Source organism: Mobula hypostoma, chromosome 7 (assembly GCF_963921235.1).
Source record: "Mobula hypostoma chromosome 7, sMobHyp1.1, whole genome shotgun sequence".
Taxonomy (NCBI): Eukaryota; Metazoa; Chordata; class Chondrichthyes; order Myliobatiformes; family Myliobatidae; genus Mobula; species Mobula hypostoma.
In genome coordinates this window covers 42,344,364-42,364,445 of record NC_086103.1, presented here as the reverse complement: position 1 = coordinate 42,364,445, position 20,082 = coordinate 42,344,364, and the positions used below count along the sequence as shown (strand labels likewise).

Here is a 20,082-nt window from a genome sequence, read left to right as displayed (position 1 = left end):
TTACTGTCAGGAAGGAGGTACAGAAGCCTGAAGGCACACACTCAGTGATACAGGAATAGCTTCTTCCCCTCTGCCATCCGATTTCTAAATGGATATTGAACCCGTGAACACTACCTCACTACGTTTTTGTTTCTGCTTTTCTCGCAGTGCTTATTTTTAGCTAACTAGTCGACATACAGTATATCTACTTAATGTATTTCAGTTTTTATTCTCTAATTATCATGTATTTCATTGTACTGCTGCTGTAAAGTTAACATAAGCCAGTGATATTAAATCTGATCCTTTATGTTCTATATTCTTTTATTAGCAAATCACTGTTGTTGAATTTATTAAGTGGTTTATTTTAATACCCTACTGATTTATGTTAATTAAATCTACAAAACAAAAACCTCTATTTGGATTGCTGTAGTTGAAAATATGCAGAGTGTAGAATACTTTCAAAGAGGGGAAGTGCTGGGATAAAATAGTCAGCAGTGCACCCCTTGGCATTTGTAGGTATTTTTAACAATCCTTATTACATCTCCTGCCTGATGTCTGTTATTTTTCGATCCTCAGAAAACAGGACACTTCTGAACTCTGCTCTCACCAGAGGACGGCTCAGGCAGAATTAGCTTCCAGAGCACCAGGCTGTATCCACAGCAATGTTGAAATTAGCATTCGGCCCAGGAAAACAGCTCACTAATTAGGAACTTTAATTACTTGCTGGGTCACTGCTGCATTTGCCGATTAATTTTATTAGTTGCCGCCACAGCCACCTTTAAATGGCTCTGACGCTGATGGATTTGACAGGGTTCGGCAACCTCCATTACATTGGGTGCTAATGCTGCCGTGCTCAGTTGCTGCATATCCTACAATCATTGCATATGATTCATCCTAACTTGCAGGTAAAGTTGTACAAGGTTATTCCCTTTTAACCGCAACTGTCCTCTTTAATAAAACTAATCTATTCTGTTGTCCACCAATGATACTTATGCTCCCCATAGTGGTTCTGTTTATAAAGTTCCATATTTCAAACAAAATAATTACACTATTTATCTTGACGCCCACATTAGGAGTTAACTAATGTTTCTGGCAGGGCAGAGGATTCAGCATAGTGCTGTCTAGCATGATGTTCTAATTAGTTTCTGTTCCTTTAGATCCAAGGTTACATTCAGGGGCTGTGTTCTTTGATCTAAAGTTTGCAAAAGTAATCACTATGCACAGCTGTCACCTTAAAGCAGTTAAGGTAAGTCATACAGTAATACAGACAGAACTAGGACCTTCAGCTCATTACATCTGCATCAACCATCTTACACTAATCCAATTTTATTCACCCTACATTCCAATCAACTCCCCTCAGGTTCTTATACTGTGGGCAATTTGCAGGAATCACTTAACCTATCAGCCTGCACGCCCTTGGTGATTAAGTTGGCAACATAATTTAGATTTCAGAAAGGTGCTTAGTTCCCTCCTAATGTCCAATGTGTAATGATACCAGCAGAACATCAAACATAGCAAAAGAAGAAGCCCTTCAGCCCATCATGTCTGGGCTGATCTTGACTCCAATCTAACTACTCCCATCTACTTGTGTATGCTATGTATGACTCTATTCTCTGCTGGTTCATATGCCTATATAAGTTATTCTTAAATATTGCTATCATCTGTGTTTCTACCACCTAACCTGCCAGTATCTCCAGGACCTACAGTCTCTGTGTAAAAGAAAACTTTACCTTGAAAATCTCATTTCAATTTCTCCTCTCAACTTAAAGTCCTCTAGTATATGGTGCTCTCCCTTATCCATTCTCCCTTTGCTTCCCACAATTGTACATATTTCCATCAGGTTGTTCCTTAGCCTGAGACAACTGCTGAGTTTATTCAATCTCTCTTTCTTTCTAGCTAATGCATTCCAATCCAGGCAATGTTCTGGTCAACCTCTTCCCTCCAGAGGCTCAATACCCTTCCTAGAGTGTCATTACCAGAAATACATACAAAATGTGTGTTGTCCAATATCTTAATATTGGTGCTTCCATATCCTTGGGACTATTGACTTCCCAACAGAAAAATAGTCCTCCAAAATAATTTTATTAGCCATTTTTATTTTTTGGCAGAGAGCTCCTTTTTAGAATTTTTCCCAAACTAATAGTGGGTCATAGAATTATATTACACAAAAAAGCCTCCATTTGGCCTCCCTCTTAACTGTGTCAGCAGCTTGGTGGATTTTTCTGATTAATCCCCCGTTTTAGATTCCTTTTCATTTTTGTTCTAGTATTAACCCAATTTGGATTAACTCAATTTCCATTATTATTTCAGTCAGGATTCAGCAACGTACATTTCCTGATGCCACATTTGTTTTTTCAGACAGTTAGATTGCATTCTTTGTTAACTGAATTAATTGCTACTAGAAACACTTTCCTCATCGCTGTATTGAATTGATTTCAGTTGTGGAAGGCATCTACTGTATGTCTTCCAGGCTTTTCTATCCATGTACCCCTTCTGGAAATTATAAGGTTCAATAGCATTTGTAAGCATCTGCCCTGGGTCCTCTGTGAAAACTTCATCATAGCAACATATCAAAACAAAAAAAAATGTCATTATTGATAATACCTCTGGATTTGATAACCTTAAAAATGCAGCACCTTTGTTCCCTGAAGGAGATCTATTTATTTTTGGTCTAGTTCAATCTTTTGAAATCCATCCTGAAGTGCCAATGATGCACATCTAGCTTCTTTCTCTTGTGATTAATGATAGGTGTAACACCAGAGGAGATAAATAAGCAAAGTAGGTTTGTTAAGGTGTCTTCTTCTTAACCTTCTGAAACTTTTTACTAGGAATGTTATTCAGCTTTATAGCATGGCTGTGGTGATGTCAAAATGTCCATGTTCAATAGCAATGATGGATTACACTTACTTATGTCAGAAGATAAACTTGTCAGTATTATGAACTATTTTTATACCAATAATGTTTTTTTTCACAAAATTTATATTTTATCTGAATGGACAGAAACTGAAGATTTATTTTTAACTCTGCACAGGTTTGAAAAGATTTCTTTTACTGAATAAGATATAAAGAATAAGTCAACTCCAGTCATTTAAGATTGATGCAGCTATACTTCTGCAAAGCATAGGGGAATGTGGGAAGTACGATGACTTGACAAACCTGAATTAGATTAAAAAGTGTAAGCATTGTAATTAATATTGTCATTGTGACCCTTTATCTGGTGTGGACAGCAGTGACAGCTCACTTTGTACAAGTCATCAGATTGTAGGCAGGCACCCTTGATTGGCTGAAAATTGGTCGAATCTCAGAACCTTTCATCAGCTTACCTTTACTTCTGCCACAAAATGACTGTTAGCACTGTGAAAAATACACAATTAGTGAATAATAAACATATAAACCAATCATCTGCATGTGGTGATACAGTAAAAAGACATGGATTTCTCTAGCTATTATGTTAGGTCTTAACTCACTGAGCTGTCAATGTGCCATATTTAATATGCATAAACTCTATCCCCAAAAGAAACGTCAGTTTATGCATCATACTGAAGCAGAATATTGTTCCCCAAATGACTCCTGATAACATTAAAACGAACTGTTGTCACAGTTCATGAAAGTACTTATGTATCTTTGACAACATCTTTGTTTTAATTGTAATGAAAGAATTTGAGAGCTGTTCAACAAAAGCAAGTGAAAGAAAGCAGGAAATTAGGGATTAGTTAACATGATAAACTGCTAGTATCTATTGTCAAAAGAACAAAAAAGAATGAATACGTTGAGCATCTGAGCAACTATATCATGCAGCATCTGTGAAGAGAGGAAAATAATATTTCATCAGATCTAGACCAAAGAGGCTTCCAATATGAATCACAGAATGTTAGAATGCAGGTACAGAATTGCTATATAAGGAATTGAGCGTAGGAGTAGAGAAAAATAATACTATTATTGCTTCTTTTTAGACAGGCAACCAGGGAACCCCCTCCCACTCCATCTCTGTAACTCTTTAGGTAACTGATATAGGATCAGCAAAGTCTGTCACAGATGGGGCAAGGCTTCAGGTTCTCAAGGCCATCCAGATTTTGAAATACCATAGAGCAAGGAATCCGTCTGTTAATCTCCAACCCCGGTGAGATAGAGATATACCTACCCCAGCATGCAAAGCCATTTCTGATGGACTGGGTGGATGAGATCAACTACAAGATCCAATGGCCAAGAATGCGATGCTGCATCGCTTTGTGGAGAGTAAAGGGCATGACGAGACACAGAAGGCATCATGGCTATCCACTGCAGCCGAGGAAATCCCCAGACATAATGATTTTTTGTGCCATTGGACCAAGATTTTTGAGGCCGAGAGAGTGAAACTGCCCCAGTGCAATGGCTTTCTCACCATAAAACCCCTCCTGCACAGATTACATCATCGTTGGAAATGACGGACAACCAACCCACATAACAGAACTCATGAAGAGAGTGCCATTTTGGGTGTTGGCATGTAGATAATGTAGCCCACCAATGGGAGCATGCTGAGCGCAATCTGACTCTTGATGCTTAGAGAGGATGCTAACTTTGGTTCACTTCTCGTCCCTGTGGACTTGGACATCTCTTCTCTTATATTTCAATCCTCCTGCTGTGAAGGCCAGCTTATCATTCTCCTTCTCAATCGTATGCTAATCTGCATGCTTACTTTCAGCAACCTGTCCACAAGGACTTCTGTATCTTGTATCTCCTCCATCTTCAGAAATATCACCACGTCTTTGCGGTCTAGGCGAATCGAAGTATGGTGGTCAGGGAATGAAAAATAACTGCTGCCTAATTGAACATAAACTTTGAGCCACATTTGACTTCTCATTTTCCTCAGATGACCAAAGACTCTGCTGGCCCATTTTAATCTCACTCCCAATCCCACACATACATGTCTTTCCACGGCTTCCTCCACTGCTTAGTCATGGCAATTTGCAAATTAGGCAAACATCATCTCATATTCCACCTGGGCAGTCTCCAACCTGGTGGCATGAACATCAACTACTCAAACTTTTGGTAACCATTTCCCCCTCTCTCCATATTCTCCCTTTTTTCTTTTCACATTCCTCCCAATTCACCAGCTTCCATCACTTTCCATCATTCACCTGGCCCACCCTCTCCATCTGCCCATCACCCACACATCCCTCGCACTGTTTCCCATCCTCGCCTCCCTCCCTTGTATTCTTCCCATGGATAGCACAGTAGCATAACAATAAGCATAATTCTATTACAGAGCTAGCAGCCTCGGTTCATATCTGGCACTGTCTGGAAGAAATTCGTACGTTCTCCCCCTGACTGAATGGATTTCCCCTGAGTGCTCTGTTTTCCTTCTGCATTCCAAAGATTTACAGATTAGGATTTGAAAACCGCAAGCATGCCATCTTGGTGCCAGAAGCATGGCGTTACTTGTAGGCTGCCCACAGCACATCCTCTAACTATGTTGGTCATTGACTCAAGCAACACATTTTACCGTATGTTTCGATGTTTTTATGTACTGAACATGTGACAAAGCTGATCTTTGTTTCTTTAATCTTTATTTCCCCTCCTATTTGATTTTCTCATCTTTGACCTCTTATTATACCACCTGTCACTTCCTAGTTTCTGGTATCATTCCCTCTCTCCCTTCTCTCCCTCATTTGCCTAACCCTCCCCCCACCCCGTGAACCCACCCAGATCTTTCTCCGTCTTTTTATAGTGACTATCTTCCCTCTTACTTTCTGTCCAGATTGAGGATCTCGATCAGAACTGTTGACTGTCCATTTCCCTCCACCGATGCTGCCTAACCCTCTGAGATCCTCCAGTGCTTTGTATATTGGTACATTTACAGAGATTTTGGAGTGAGATGTTGTTAAGGGAGAAGTCTGTGGGCAAGTTGTTACAGGACTACTCTTTTGTGAAGCTTATACTTCAATGGGTGAGAAGACGGTGACTTGGAATTTGTTAACACACAGCATTATCTGCACACTGTTGTTAGACTGAAGAGATGTCATCTGAAATATCACATAAGAAATTGGCTTAAAGGTAGTGCAACAAAGACTCACTAGACAGATTTCAGGGATAAGTACAATTCTCTTTTGAATTGTACTTTACAGAGCTGTTGATCATTGGGCCTATATTTGCTGGAGATGAAACAAATGAGAAGTGATCTAACCGAAAGTTATGAAATTCTTTAGTGGTTTGGAATATTGGATTCTGAGAGGATGATGTCCCTGAATGACAAGGCTAGAACTAACAGACATAACATTATGAGGATAATATTTAGGTCTGCGATGGTGGAAAGTTACTTAAACTGTAAATCTAAGGAGATTTTTTTCTCTGAGGGATGCGGATGCTCAACTATTGAGAATATTTGTTTATTCTTTGATAGGAAGGGTTTGGGGGACAGTGTAGAAAAGTGCCACTGTGGTAGGACAGTAACAGTGATCTTGTTGAATGATGTAATGGCTGAATGCCTTACTTCTGATGTTATTATGTCTTAACATTCTGGTTAATGTGTATGTGTCCCCACTTAAATGGCATAACATCATATTTTATGTTTGGCGAACAACTAACTTAAATATAAAATTATTAATTAGGCTAGCATTTTATTTTGCAGTAGAGTCTCATGGTTTTTCTGTGTGTAAAAGTATTTTCTAACTTTTCTCCTCTATGTTCTAACTTTGATTTAAGAAAATGTTCTCTTATCTACAATTTCCTTTCAATTTTAATTTCTCTGTCTTGCAAGGAATATAAATTAATTTTGGCAATCTCTCCATACAGTATTCTAAGCATTTGCAGCTTGCTAACATGCTTGGAAGAGCTATTTGCTTCCCAGAACACAGTTCCTAGACTTCACATGGCAATCTAAAGTAGCCTTACTAGGTCTTGTAGAATTATAGCTAAATCTCATCCGCTCGATAAATGGAATAATGCTTCTGTAGTAAAGAATTAGACCTCCTGATTTTTTTGCACTTCACTACCAAATTTTAGTGAGTCATGTATACAGACACTTTGGACCTTCACTGTTTCTTGTTCTTCACTGCTTAAAGAATGACTTTGGAATAAATACTTCAACTCAGATTTTGTTAGTACAGTGAGCAGCTGTAACCAGTTCATGAGTTATTCTAACAGCACATAATGAAGTGCTTTTATAATGCCATATTTGTCAGGTATATTTTCTGTTTATTGCTATTCCATGGGTGTGATAATTGAGTCAGTCAAGTGCAAATATGGCAGTAATTTCCGTATGTGACCTTTTCAGCTGACTTATATAAAATGCAGAGGAATCTGCAACATTTATATCATCCATCTATTGAAATGAAGACTTGTTACTTAAAAGCAGTCACTTGAGATTGTCTCAGGCACCAAGCTACATAAACAAGTAACAAGGGTCAATGTGTTTTCGTTAGAACATAAAAAATAGAAGCAGGAGTAGGTTATTTGGCACATTGCACCTCAACCTAAGATTATGGCTGACCTTTTATCTCAGTGCCATTTCTCTTGATCCATTCATATTTGGAAATCTATTAATCACAAAATTTAATTTACTTACCACCTGAGCTCCCGCTGCCCTTTTGGTTTTACAGGCCCCAGCTGGAAAAAAAAGTCTTCTGTCAGTTCCAAATAGTTCAGTTCTGAAAAGGTAGTCACTTATATTGAGACCTTGGTTCTAGACATCTCAACCAGAAGTAAAACAGTATTCTGCCTCTCCCTTGTCAGGAATAAAAAGAATTTTGTATATTTCAGTAAAATCACCTCTCATTCATCTAAACGCCAGATAATGTAGGAAGACTCTGCATAATCTTTCCTCCTGTGACAATCTCTCCATCCTAGGAATCAATCTAGATAAACCTTTATTTATCTTCCTTCATTGCAAATCCTTTCAAATTATGTTCAAGGATCAATCAAGACTGATTCACCCATCTAACATGTTTAGATAATATAAAGATTTAGAAGCATTACCCTTTCCTGTTAATATAAATGAAATACTAGATCTGGGAAAAGCATTTATGAAGAGCATCAATTTAGTAATGCATGTGATGCTCATTTGATTGTGTCAAATTAAAGAGCAGCAAAACTTACAAATGCATAGAAGCAGTATTAATTGCTTAAACAAGAACTTATAAATCTCCAGTTAGGGTGCGACTGGAGTACTGCATACAGTACTGGTTCCCCCATTATAGGAAAGATGTCGAGCCTTTAGAGAGGGTGCAGAAGAGGTTTACCAGGATTTGCCTGGGTTTGAGGGCATGTGCTATAATGAGAGGTTGGACAAATTTGAGTTGTGTTCACTGGAGTGGCAGAGGTTGAAGGGAGATCTGATAAATGTTTATAAGATTATGGGAGGCATAAATAGAGTGGACAGACAGTATCTTTTCCCCAGGAGTGGAATGTCAAATACCAGAGGGCATGCATTTAAGGTGAGAGAGGGAAGTTCAAAGGAGATGTGAAGGGCAAGTTTTTTACACAGAAAGTGGTGGATGCCTGGAATGTGCTGCCTGGGGTGGAGGTAGAAGCAGAAACATTAGGGACTTTTAAGAGACATTCAGATAACCAGATGAATGCGAAGAAAATGGAAGGATATGGACATGGTGTAGGCAGAAGACATTAGCTGCTTAATGGGTTCTGTACAACATTGTAGACTAGTGGTCGCCAACCGATCGATCGCGATCGACCGGTCGATCTTTGAAACTTTCCCAGTAGATCCCGAAAAAAGTGAAAAATAAATACACAAATACTGTTGTAATGTAAGCATTATAAAAATAAATAATACTAATTAGGATAATGGTAATATAACAATACTTCCGCTACTGAAAACTGTTTGTAAAGAGAGATTGTTTCCCGGTTGCGGGGTTTTACTTCCGGTCTTTTCTACCGCGGTGCATGGCGGGGGAGCTACACACATGCACACTGGGCAGAAAGAACGGAACTAGAACCCCACAACCCGGAAACAACCTCTTTTGAGACAGTCTGTGAAGTGCCTGTCAGTTAGACAGCTCCTGTACTTAGATTTCATAACTGTCATCTGCTGCAGCACAGCGCCCTCGCAAACCTCCTGACAGACTGAATATCTGAATGGACAGTTTCCTTTGTTAGACTGAATATTGAATCTGCCATGTTTTTCAGGTGTTTTGTATTGGTAAACTGTTACTGAGACACTAGTATAAGTTTCAGAGGTACGCAAGATAATTACATCACTGTTTTTTGTTTCGCAGTTCTTTTACATTTGGGGAACGTTGGAATTTAAAGGGGGAGAAGTGTTGTAATGTGAGCATTATAAAGATAAGTTAATACCAATTAGGATAATGGTAATATAGCAATACTCCCGCTATGGAAAGCTGTTTGTAAACAGAGGTTGTTTCCGGGGTTGCGGGGTTTTACTTCCGGTCTTTTCTGCGCATGTGTGTATAAGCCCCTCCGCTGCATTGGTTTTGCCATCCCACATAAAGTTGTTCCTTTGGACATGAAGTCGTAGAGCGGTCCTTTTTCAAAGTAGAAGTTATTACAAAAGGTATGAAGTATTGTAATATTCTTAAAGAAAGATGGCTATGGCCTGTTTGATATGTTAGTTACAGTGTTTTCTTAGTTGAATTAATTTGAAAGTTTGACAAAAGCATTTTATGTAACTCAAATACAATTAGCCCAAATAAAAGGCCTCAAGTTGGAAGTACAATCTGAGTTGTTTTTTCTCTAAATGATTCAGTGGGTAGATCTTGCCTTTCACTAAGGCTGAGGTAGGGGATCTTGGGCTTAAAAAGGTTGGTGACACTATGCCGCTATGTTTCATGTTCGAAGAACTCTTTGAAACTATTATCTTCAGGATCATTGAGAGAAACTGTCATTGTCAGGCTGATAGCAGTGTAAAGAAGAACTTTAAAATTTGGATGATGGAAGTGGCAGGCAATACCCATTGAGATTTCCTTTCAATCTCACACAGAATCCCAGATGAATAGTAATCATGCAATACACAGAAGCATATCAATGTAATGCAACAGATTGTATAGAGATCTGTAACAGTCCAAAGCAACAAAAAAGATGGTGTTTGGATGCTCCACGAGGCTTTTCTCATTTATAATAAAACACCATATAGCTATATTAGAGCTTAAATCCATCCGTCAGACTCCCACTGGAGAAATGCAGATAAAGGACATATAGATCGAAGAAGAGGTTGCAGTGTGAAATAATGATTCATGCTCCCCTCAAATGCAGTTCCCACTAGACACTCGATTTTATTCAATTTAATGAAATGGGCCAGATCACACTTGATCTGGGCAGCTGCTCTCACTCACCGCTCATGCTTTTGACACAGTCTTACTCTGCAGATCCACTCATGCTGAAGGCCGTGGTGCTGTAGGCATCCTGTGAAGTGGAGCAGATCTCAAGCGAAACCTGACCTCAGGTTGTGGGTCCAGAGAGATTACCCACAGACTGGACTGAAAGCCACTCAACATTTTACTACTGACAAAAGCCAGTGGATTGCTTTTAAACATACTTGATGATCAAGGACAATTACAAAGATTCATTTATTTATTTATTGAGATACAGTGCAGAATAGACTGGCACTTTGTGCGGCCCAGCAATCCCTGATTTAACCCTAGCCTAATCATGGGACAATTTACAATGACCAACTAACCTATCAGATAGCACGTCTTTGAACTGTGAGGGGAAACCGGATCACCTGGAGGAAATCCAGGTAGTCATGGGGAGAACATACAAACTCCTTACAGGGGCAAGATGTTTGTGCTCTTCCCTTGTGCAGTGCTGAGTCCCGTAGTGAAGCAGGAGGACAGATGGTCTTGACTGCATTTCTGTAGCTCATCGTCAAACTGAGATATCGCTGCCCCACTTCGTGTACCTTTAGGCAAAGAGTTGGGTTTTGCCTGAATTATGATGACATCACCATCTTCCCCTTTATTGATCGCAGCACCCAAGGTTGAACTTTAGCAATAGGCGATTGGCTGTGATCGTTAATCTATAACGAAAATGGCAGAAGCAAATCAAATGAAAAAGCAGTGTAAACAATATCATGTGGAGTATCTGAAATATGGGTTTATAACAACACCAAGCAGCCAACAGCAGCCAATGTACCAGTTGTGTGAAAATTTCAATTGCGGTAATAAAACCATCCAAGCTTCATGAACATTTGAAGAGAATACACTCTGATAAAGCAAACAGGAGCTTGGTTTATTTTCAGTCACTTTGTGAATACTTTCAGAAATGGAAAGCACTTTATACCATCTGCCAGCACTCCACCACAAAACAGGGATGGTTTGTGTACTTCATACAACATTTCTTGCTACATCTTGAAAGCCCAGTTGGAGGAGACTCTGCCAGCAGTAAGGGAGGGTCTGAGTACGGTTTTGCATAAGTCACCAGACCATAGAGGAATAGATGAAACATCTGAGAATATGGAAGTCACGTTGTGCAACCTACTTAGGACAACTAAGTTGGTCTGCAGTTGGATGACTCAATGTTGCCAGCCAATGAATCTTTACTTTTTGGTTATGCTTGCTTTATAAAAAGATGAAAACGTGGTTCAAGAGTTGTTATTTTCAAGGGTACTAGCAACATATGAAGGGGAAGTTAATATTTTGGGTTGTTGAGCATTTTTTTAAAGAGAAGGACATTCTGCTCACCAACATTCTTGCTTGTGTGCCAGATGGATCACCATCAATAACAGGACGGCTCTGTGGAGCTATTACTTTCTTGAAAGAAGCTGTACCTATCCTACTTACCATTCACTGTTTCATTCAAAGAGAACATCTTGTCACAAAAAAACCGAAGTGACCAGCTGCACAGTTCATTAAATACTGTTAACACAGTGGTAAGTAAAATCAAATCCCATGCTCTCAATTCTTGACAACTTCGAGAGCTTTGCATTGAGAAGGATGAGCAGTTGGCCTGCTTGCTGTTACACTCAGAAGTCAGATGGCTCTCAAAAGGAAACTGTCTGAGATGCTTTTCTGCACTTCTTTGAAACTGTGATAAAATTCTTTGAAGGCTTAAATACTTAATTCAATAATCAACTCAAGATGTTAGGCATGACATTCTTTATTTGTCAGAATTGTTCGCAAAGTTTAATGAAATCAATCTTCAAATTGCAAGGAAATAAGGTGAACCTAATCAAAATCAAATCTGTCGTCTCCACATTTCTGTCCAAGTTAATCCTATGTAAATGCAACATTGGCTGTTGGGACCTTCTCCAATTTGTTACCCTTAGCTTCTGCTTGGGGATCTGAGACTCCTTCTGAGTGACATTTGTCCTACTCTTCAGAAGCTAATATTACCTCACCAAGCCTATCCATCTTATTGAAAGGTGATAAAGCAATGAAGTCGTGAATAGTTGGACTACTAATGTATGCTCTGAAATTGTTCATGAAAATTGTTTTTACTGTAATTAAGTAAGTTTATTTGCAGTTTTAAATAAATCTTTATATTTTTTGTAATCATTTGTCACTGCTTTGAATTTGCAGTTCATATTTTCTTCCACTGTGCATCAAATATCAAAATTCTTTTTAGTTTTTATGTAACATCTTGAAAGAAGCGGGGGCGCTGGGGATCTGGTTTGGGAGTCAAGGGGATGGTAACCCAAAGAGTTTTCAGAATAACTGCTTTAAATCTTAAAGGTTACAAGTGAGATGTACCTATTTAAATTACCTATATCTTAACTAGCATTCAAAATACCTTTAGCTCAGGCAAGAATATTTCGCGCCGTTTGTAAGGAGTTTGTAAATTCTCACCGTGTCTGCATGGCCTTCCTTTTGGTGCTCTTGTTTCCTCCCACAGTCCAAAGATGTACCAGTTGATGGATTAATTGATCATTGTAAATTGTCCTGTGATTAGACTCGGGTTAAATCGTGTTGCTGGATAGTACGGCTCAAAGGGCCAGAAGGGCCTGGTCTGTGCTGTATCTCAATAAACAAATAAATAAAATAACAATGAAAAGAATCTAGTGCTAAAAATAAAAATATTTCCATAAGATATAGACGTCTTGCTACCATCCAGTACACATTATTTATGACAGTTCCAGGAGCATTATACTGTTGTATATTTAGCTATATGTTGAATATACACTTTATTTCAACCTGAACTTCTACAGAATATTTTTGTTATCTGTCAATATTATTTTATGTGCAGTATTTTGCACGATGCTCCCAGAGGAACGTTGTTTCATTTAGCAGTGTACCTGTGTGTGGTTGAATGACAATGCATTTTAACTTGTACTTTGGCCTGTCCAGTCTATGCTGGTCCACAGTGCAAATCTCATCAATCCCGTTTCCCAGCTATTTCACTTTGACTTCTTTCTATTTTATAATAATGTAGCTTGGCAAAAGCACTATTCACTCTTCCTGTTCTTTTTGTACATCTTTGTTGAAACGCTTCAAACAAGGTGAACAAGGATAAAAATATAATGTACCAAGACAAAATATAATGTATTGAGCCTATAGTGTTGCAGTTTAGAAGAATAAGGGTGATCTCACTGAAATGTGTAAAAATGCAAAGAGGATGTTCTTTACATCCTTTACAATCTAGAATTTGATGCATGGTTTTGGAATAAGAGATTGTTTATTTAAGATGTAAATGAGAGTAGATCTTTGCTATTTTCCACCCCAAAGAGCTGTGGAGATGGAATCATTCATGCTTGAGATAGACTTGGGCCAGATACAGAAGGCATGGGGACTAAGCTAGAGAGTCTAGTTGGAGCCACAATCATCATGAATAGTAAACCAGGCTTGAGGAGCCTTATAGCTATTCATATTCTTATGAATAACTAATTAATCACAACTGAATTAAAGCTCGTCCTTCTCATGATGTTTTGTGCAGAGGTTGAGCTTTGCTGCGGGATACTTAGGGAAGAAAATTAAGACACTGTTCATTGTGGCCACATACCAAGTTTTGCTCACTTTAGGGGCAATGTTTAACTTAATCTGGATGTTCTTTTATTTCTTATATTTTATGAGTCATCATTTCATCTGGTGGACCAACCTGGAACTGCTTTTCTTTTTAATGATGGTATAAAGTATATCTTAAATGTAAAAGCAAAATGTGTCAAAGAAACAGCACAAGTGCTGAAATATCTCAGGAATGATATTATTTAAATTTCTGCATGTAGGTGCATGATGAGTGGGGTTTGGCGGGATATGGTCTGCGTGCGGGTAGCGGAGACTAGATAAAAGTTTAGAACGGCATGGGATAAATGGGCTGAATGGCTGTTTCTATGCTGTAGTGCTCTATAACTCTATACATTATATGCCTTTTGTACTATTGTGGGAGAAACTAAGTCACATGGTGGCAAAAGTGACTATAACTAGTCATTCCTGGGGCAGCTAGCACAGTGATCCTGCTGAGGTTAAGTTTCCTTCTTACCGTTGTCTCTCATGCCCATGTCCCTCATAGCCAATCCCTGCAACAGTGATAGTTTCTGATTAATCAATTTCTTCCTGATCCATCAAGCAGTCCAGGTCCTTGCTCATCAATCTCACTCCTGACTGTCTGGGTCTCATAATGGTTTCCTTCTGCTTAATCGTATTTTCTCTGTTCCAGGTGGCTCTTCTCGTTGGCCTTCACCTCACTGTGAATGTGGCTGCCGGAATGATAAAAGTGAAAGGGATGGAGAGAGTGTAACGTCGTGCAATGAACTGTCCACCTCGAGTTGCGACAGCCAGTCTGAGGCCAGCTCGCCACAGGAGACAGTGATCTGCGGCCCAGTGACCCGGCAGTCCAACATCCAGACCCTGGACCGGCCGGCCAAGAAAGGGCCGGTGCAGCAGGTGCAACAAAGCGAATTTCGCAGGAAGAGTGATCTCCTGAGGATGCTCACCAGTGGATCCCGGGAGTCCAACACGAGCAAAAAGAAAGTCAAAGAAAAACTGACTATTGAAGAGGAGCTGGAGAAATGCATCCAAGATTTTCTTAAAATTAAAATACCTGATAGGTTCCCAGAACGGAAGTATCCATGGCAACTAGAACTGCTACGGAAGTACCACCTATAGGCCAGGTCCTTGCACAGGACAGCCTTCTCTTCCATGCTTCTGGGCTCTCCTGGGTCCGTCTTTCCCTGTTCCCAAGCTGCAGCTATTTTCCTCTCCACCACGCACCTGGTCCCTCATTGCACCATGTTTCCTCCTCCGAGCTTTAGACGGCTTTCTTCTCTCATCGCCAACTATGTCCGAAAAGTGTTCATCTCTTTCACTAAGTCCCAAGCTAAACGAGGACAAGGTCATTAGGGAGACGTGCTTGAGTTCTGATCGCTTATACGTTGCTGATCAAACTTCATTGGAAATCTGAATCACTAATATTACATTCTGAGAGAGTGAGATAAATGGGACAGGGGATCGTGTCGCATTTTAAACTTTCAGACACCCCACTTAAAAATGGAAGCAAAATACTTGTTCTGAAAATCAACAGGGAGCCAATGTGTTCCTGCTCGTACTGGTCTCTTGGTTCTGGCTCTCTCCTGCTCCCTGCTCTGATACCTGCATGTATTTAAGTGTGCAGATTGTGAATCAGACTTCAGTTACCGTGCTATTCATTGTAATATTATTAGTATTTATCACAGAAAAAAAGATCTGTTCTCACTTGGAAGTGCTGTCAAAAAGAAATTAATTTACTCAACAGTTCCATTGCGAAATATCTTACAGCTGCATCACAAGCGAATTTCACCAGCTTGCTTAAATTAACAAAGATATATGCATCTTAGAAGAAAAAGCACATTGAAAGTTTTGACTACATTGTGTCAGTAATGAGGGTCTAAGCAGAGATTCCATACACTGACTGTTCAAGTGCCCGACTCTAAAGTGAAGGATCCATTTTTACTCTAGATTCCAGTGGCTGCAGAAGTTGCCATTCGCTCTTCCTTCTACAGGAATAGTTTGGTGCAAAGCAGATTTAGCCAAACAAAATGTGACTGTGAGATTCAGTATTCACTGTGTGATGTTTTAATTGGATAATGACTGACAGTCTATTGATGAATAGTATTCTTATCTTGGAGATCTGTGGAACTCTCTTGCAACGTGTGACTTTTTATTTCCAGTAAGTTTGTGATACTTATTTCCCTGCTGGGATGTTGAAGCACAAGTCTGTCTCTTCCATGAAATACTGCTACAATGGTGGGTCTCTGATGATCAGTTTACCAATTTCAGGTTAAGATCATGAAATAAAACCCTTTTGAGGGCTATGTTAGTATCCCTGCACTGTGTATGAACTTAATAGAATATTTATATTTCAATTGTTTGAATGTTTGGTACTGAAAGCTGTGATTTATGTGTTATGCTTTGGTCTCTTTGTGGTCTGTGCCCCTTGTTATTATATTAGTGCAGAATCTAGAAATGAATAAACCACTTCTTAGAGGGTTAATTAAATAAAACAACACATATCATCTGTTCCTCCCCCTCTCTTTCAGTTGGATACAAAGAAAAGGGATCATAAATCTTACAAAGGGCCAACTGAATAATGGCAGGCATATAGGTGCATTATCAAGGGAGTTTTATTGTCACTTTTTAACTCACTGTCTTTTAAATGTGCAATAAGATGATGTAATTTCGTGTTGGTTGAAAATATCAGTCATTTTGCGTGATGTCATTGTGACAAATACAATCTGAGGGTCTTCTAGGTTATTTTTTCCAACTGTAGGAAGGCCCTTTAAAGGACACACCTCATTTTGTTTCAGTTATTTTGCTTACCAGTTGGAAATGTGGTTTTTCCTCACTGTAATAATATCATTTGTGCTGAGGAATGACATCCAAAGTATCACCTTTCAAATAAGAAAGCCCATTCTGGATTGAGACACGGGTTCAGCACATGTCTTGTCAGTGGCAAATTATTGACAGAAAAGTATTGCCAATTTGGCAGTTCCAGCCTCTACTTTTTTGATCATCGAGATCACTCATGTCATTTCAAGTAATAATTTGAAATCAGCTGATTCCAAAGGCCACCAAGACACCATTTTAGACTGTTGGGCTTACTGGATTCTGTAGTATGCTGGCTTTTGTGAATTAAGGTGATATATTACACAGTGTTCTTGAATACCTCCATCTAACTGGTCAATCTTTCTGTGGTACTGCACTGTTCTGGTTTACAAATTACGGACACTAAAGAAATGTGTGACTGACAGCTTGTAATGTTTGAAAATGTGTATAATTTAAATATACAGTATATTGAAATGCACAATATTTATAAATAAAGATATATATACACAAAACAGTCAGGTTGCTGATATACTATACTACAATATGAAGCAACACAATTAGTCAATTAAAACAAAATGTTACGAATATTTGGACATTGATATATCGGACGTTAACTCACTCCCTATCCATTGTTCCTTGTCATCTTAAACAGAAGTGATTCTGCAGATGCTGGAAATCTAGAGCAACACACAAAATGCTGGATGAACTCAGCAGGTCAGGCAACATCTATGGAAAGGAATAAATAGTCGATGTTTCAGGCCAAAACCCTTCATCAGGACTGGAAAGAAATTTCCATAGATCTTGCCTGACTTGCCCAGTTCCTCCAGCATTTTGTGTGTGTTGCTTTTTTGATCTGTTGACTATTTCCATAATTTTCTGTTATATTTTAGATTCCAAGCATCTGCAGTGTTTTGCCTTGAGATATTTAATGAAATGTAAGTGATAATCTGAAGAAATCATTACACATTGCTACAAACAAGAACGTTAACATAATCGACTGAACCTGAGACTTTTCGTGGAATGCGTCACATCTATTGAAATTTCAAAGGAGATGGTTGCAGAAGGCAATTTTTTGAAGTTTCATTTGGTCTTTCCGCTGCATTTAGTAATTGAAGGGTAGCTTGCTTGTTTCCTATTGGTATCAAATACAACCAAATCTTTTGAGTTAAAGGCATGAGATAAGTGTCTGTTTCTTATTGAAATGAGTACTCAACTAGAGAATAAAGTAAAAATAAGCAAAGACGGCCTGATGATAAGAGAATCCTTCTGTTTTCCTCTCTAATAATTTAAAAGAATAAAAAAGTTGGTTGATCTCTGTTACACATGCACAATTTTCTACCCCTATTTCCTATAAACAATAAAACCATATGATTATTTATACTCCTAAGCAATAAGAGAAAAATATTCCCTTTTAACTGCCACTGCAGGTGTGTAATACAGCTGTGAGATTTTAACAACACCATGGCTAGAAACTGAATAATGTTTCAACTCTCCACTTCGATTCAATTGATATTTCAAGAAGAGCAGGTGAATAATAGGATTTTTTCTTGCCTTTATAGTAACCTGGGAGATGATCAGTTATAGAGCACTGCGTGTCATTTGATTTAATAAAGAAACAAAACAGATAGATGCATTCATGATAAATGTTTATTCAAAGATGAGTATAGATTTATTTCTATAAATAAACAGCATGCAATTGAGAAATATTACACATTCCATAAAAGCTTATAGCTTATAATTCACAGAGAATGATATATTATTGACGTTTCGTTGTGCAATGGAATTAATGAAAATGTGAGTTGTAATCTTTCTTTTCTGCCAGCATTACTTCTCAAGGAGAGCAGGCAGAATGTTTTTGTCTGATTTGATTTGTAAGAAAATTTCAGCCAAATAGAGTGTGACTGGAATAAAAATGGAGTCCTGGAAATACTTAGGAAATCGGGAAGCATTTACGTAGATTAAAAAAAGTTTTTGGTCATTGACCTTTGATTAAGTCACAGCTCTGCTGAAAGATCATCAACTTGAAATGTTAACTGCTTCTATCTCCATAGGGGCTACCTGACCTGCTGAGCATTTGCTGTATTCTGTATCATTATTTCATGCTTCTGGCACTTGGAGTTTTTTCACTTTAAATTACATGGTGATCCATTTGTATGCCAGCCCCATGCTAGATTTGACTACAGACTACATTGCTCTAAAAGCAGGTTCAAACTTAGGAAAATATGTTCTACTTCCAAACGCTGTGTTCTTGCAAGCAGGGGAATTAAACAAAATAATATTTCTCCAGAAAAGGAAAAAAGGACAAGGGTGAAATGCACAGAAATGAATTCACATTTCTCATCTGGAGAATTTATTCCAGACTGCCCATTGTTCACAGCCTTTTAAAAGGTGGAAAAACGTACTGTAAGTGAAATAAAACGATTGAAGCCATTATAAAAATGCGCTAAAATAGACATTTAAATACATCAATAAGGAGAGTGTGCAGGCATATGTTGTGGGTATGAATCAATGAAGATTTTGTGAAAATCTTTTATGAAGATTTTGTGAAGGCTTGGCCTTTTCCCCTTGGAGCGACGGAGGATGAGAGCTGACCAACTGGAGGTGTATAAGATGATGAGAGGCATTGATTGTGTGGATAGCCAGAGGCTTTTTCCCAGGGCTGAAATGGATAACACAAGGGGGCATAGTTTTAAGGTGCTTGAAAGCAGGTACAGAGGGAATGTCAGGGGTAAGTCTTTCACACAGAGATTCGTGGGTGCATGGAATGCACTGCCGGTGTTGGTGGTGGAGTCGGATATAATAGGGTCTTTTTAAGAGACTCTTCGATAGGTACATGGAACTAGGAAAAAAAAAAGGCTATGCAGTAGGGTAATTCTAGGCAGTTCCTAGAGTAGGTTGCATGAAGCAAAGGACCTGTAATGATCTGTAGATGTCTATATTCTATGTTAAAGAAAGCAAGGGATGATGCCAATGATATATTTAAGGTGAAAGTTGATGAAATATTGAATATGATAATGTAGTAAAAATATTAAGTGGGATACCATCTTTGAAAATGGATAAATGACCAAGTCTGGATGAAATATATCCTAGTATGTTCAAGGAAGGAAATGACAAATTTGATGAGACTTTGACAACAATGTTATTATTCCTTGCTGGTGAACGCAGCAGGCCAGGCAGCATCTCTAGGAAGAGGTACAGTCGACGTTTCGGGCCGAGACCCTTCGTCAGGACTAACTGAAAGAAGAGATAGTAAGAGTTCTTTCAGTTAGTCCTGATGAAGGGTTTCGACCCGAAACGTCGACTGTACCTCTTCCTATAGATGCTGCCTGGCCTGCCGTGTTCACCCGCAATTTTTATGTGTGTTATTCGAAATTCCAGCATCTGCAGATTTCCTCGTGTTTATGTTATTATTCCTTCCTGGCAG

The 20,082-nt window shown here is 38.7% G+C and overlaps 1 protein-coding gene across 1 annotated transcript in view; it reads left to right on the top strand.

Moving 5' to 3' along the window:
- Positions 1-17,158, top strand: part of LOC134349267 (BTB/POZ domain-containing protein KCTD16-like) — a 288,249-nt gene extending 271,091 nt beyond the window's left edge. The window contains exon 2 of the mRNA XM_063053320.1: positions 14,515-17,158. Coding sequence (XP_062909390.1) covers positions 14,515-14,963 — 449 coding nt within the window. The 3' untranslated portion in view covers positions 14,964-17,158. The remainder of the gene's footprint in view (positions 1-14,514) is intronic.
- Positions 17,159-20,082: the final 2,924 nt, after the last annotated feature.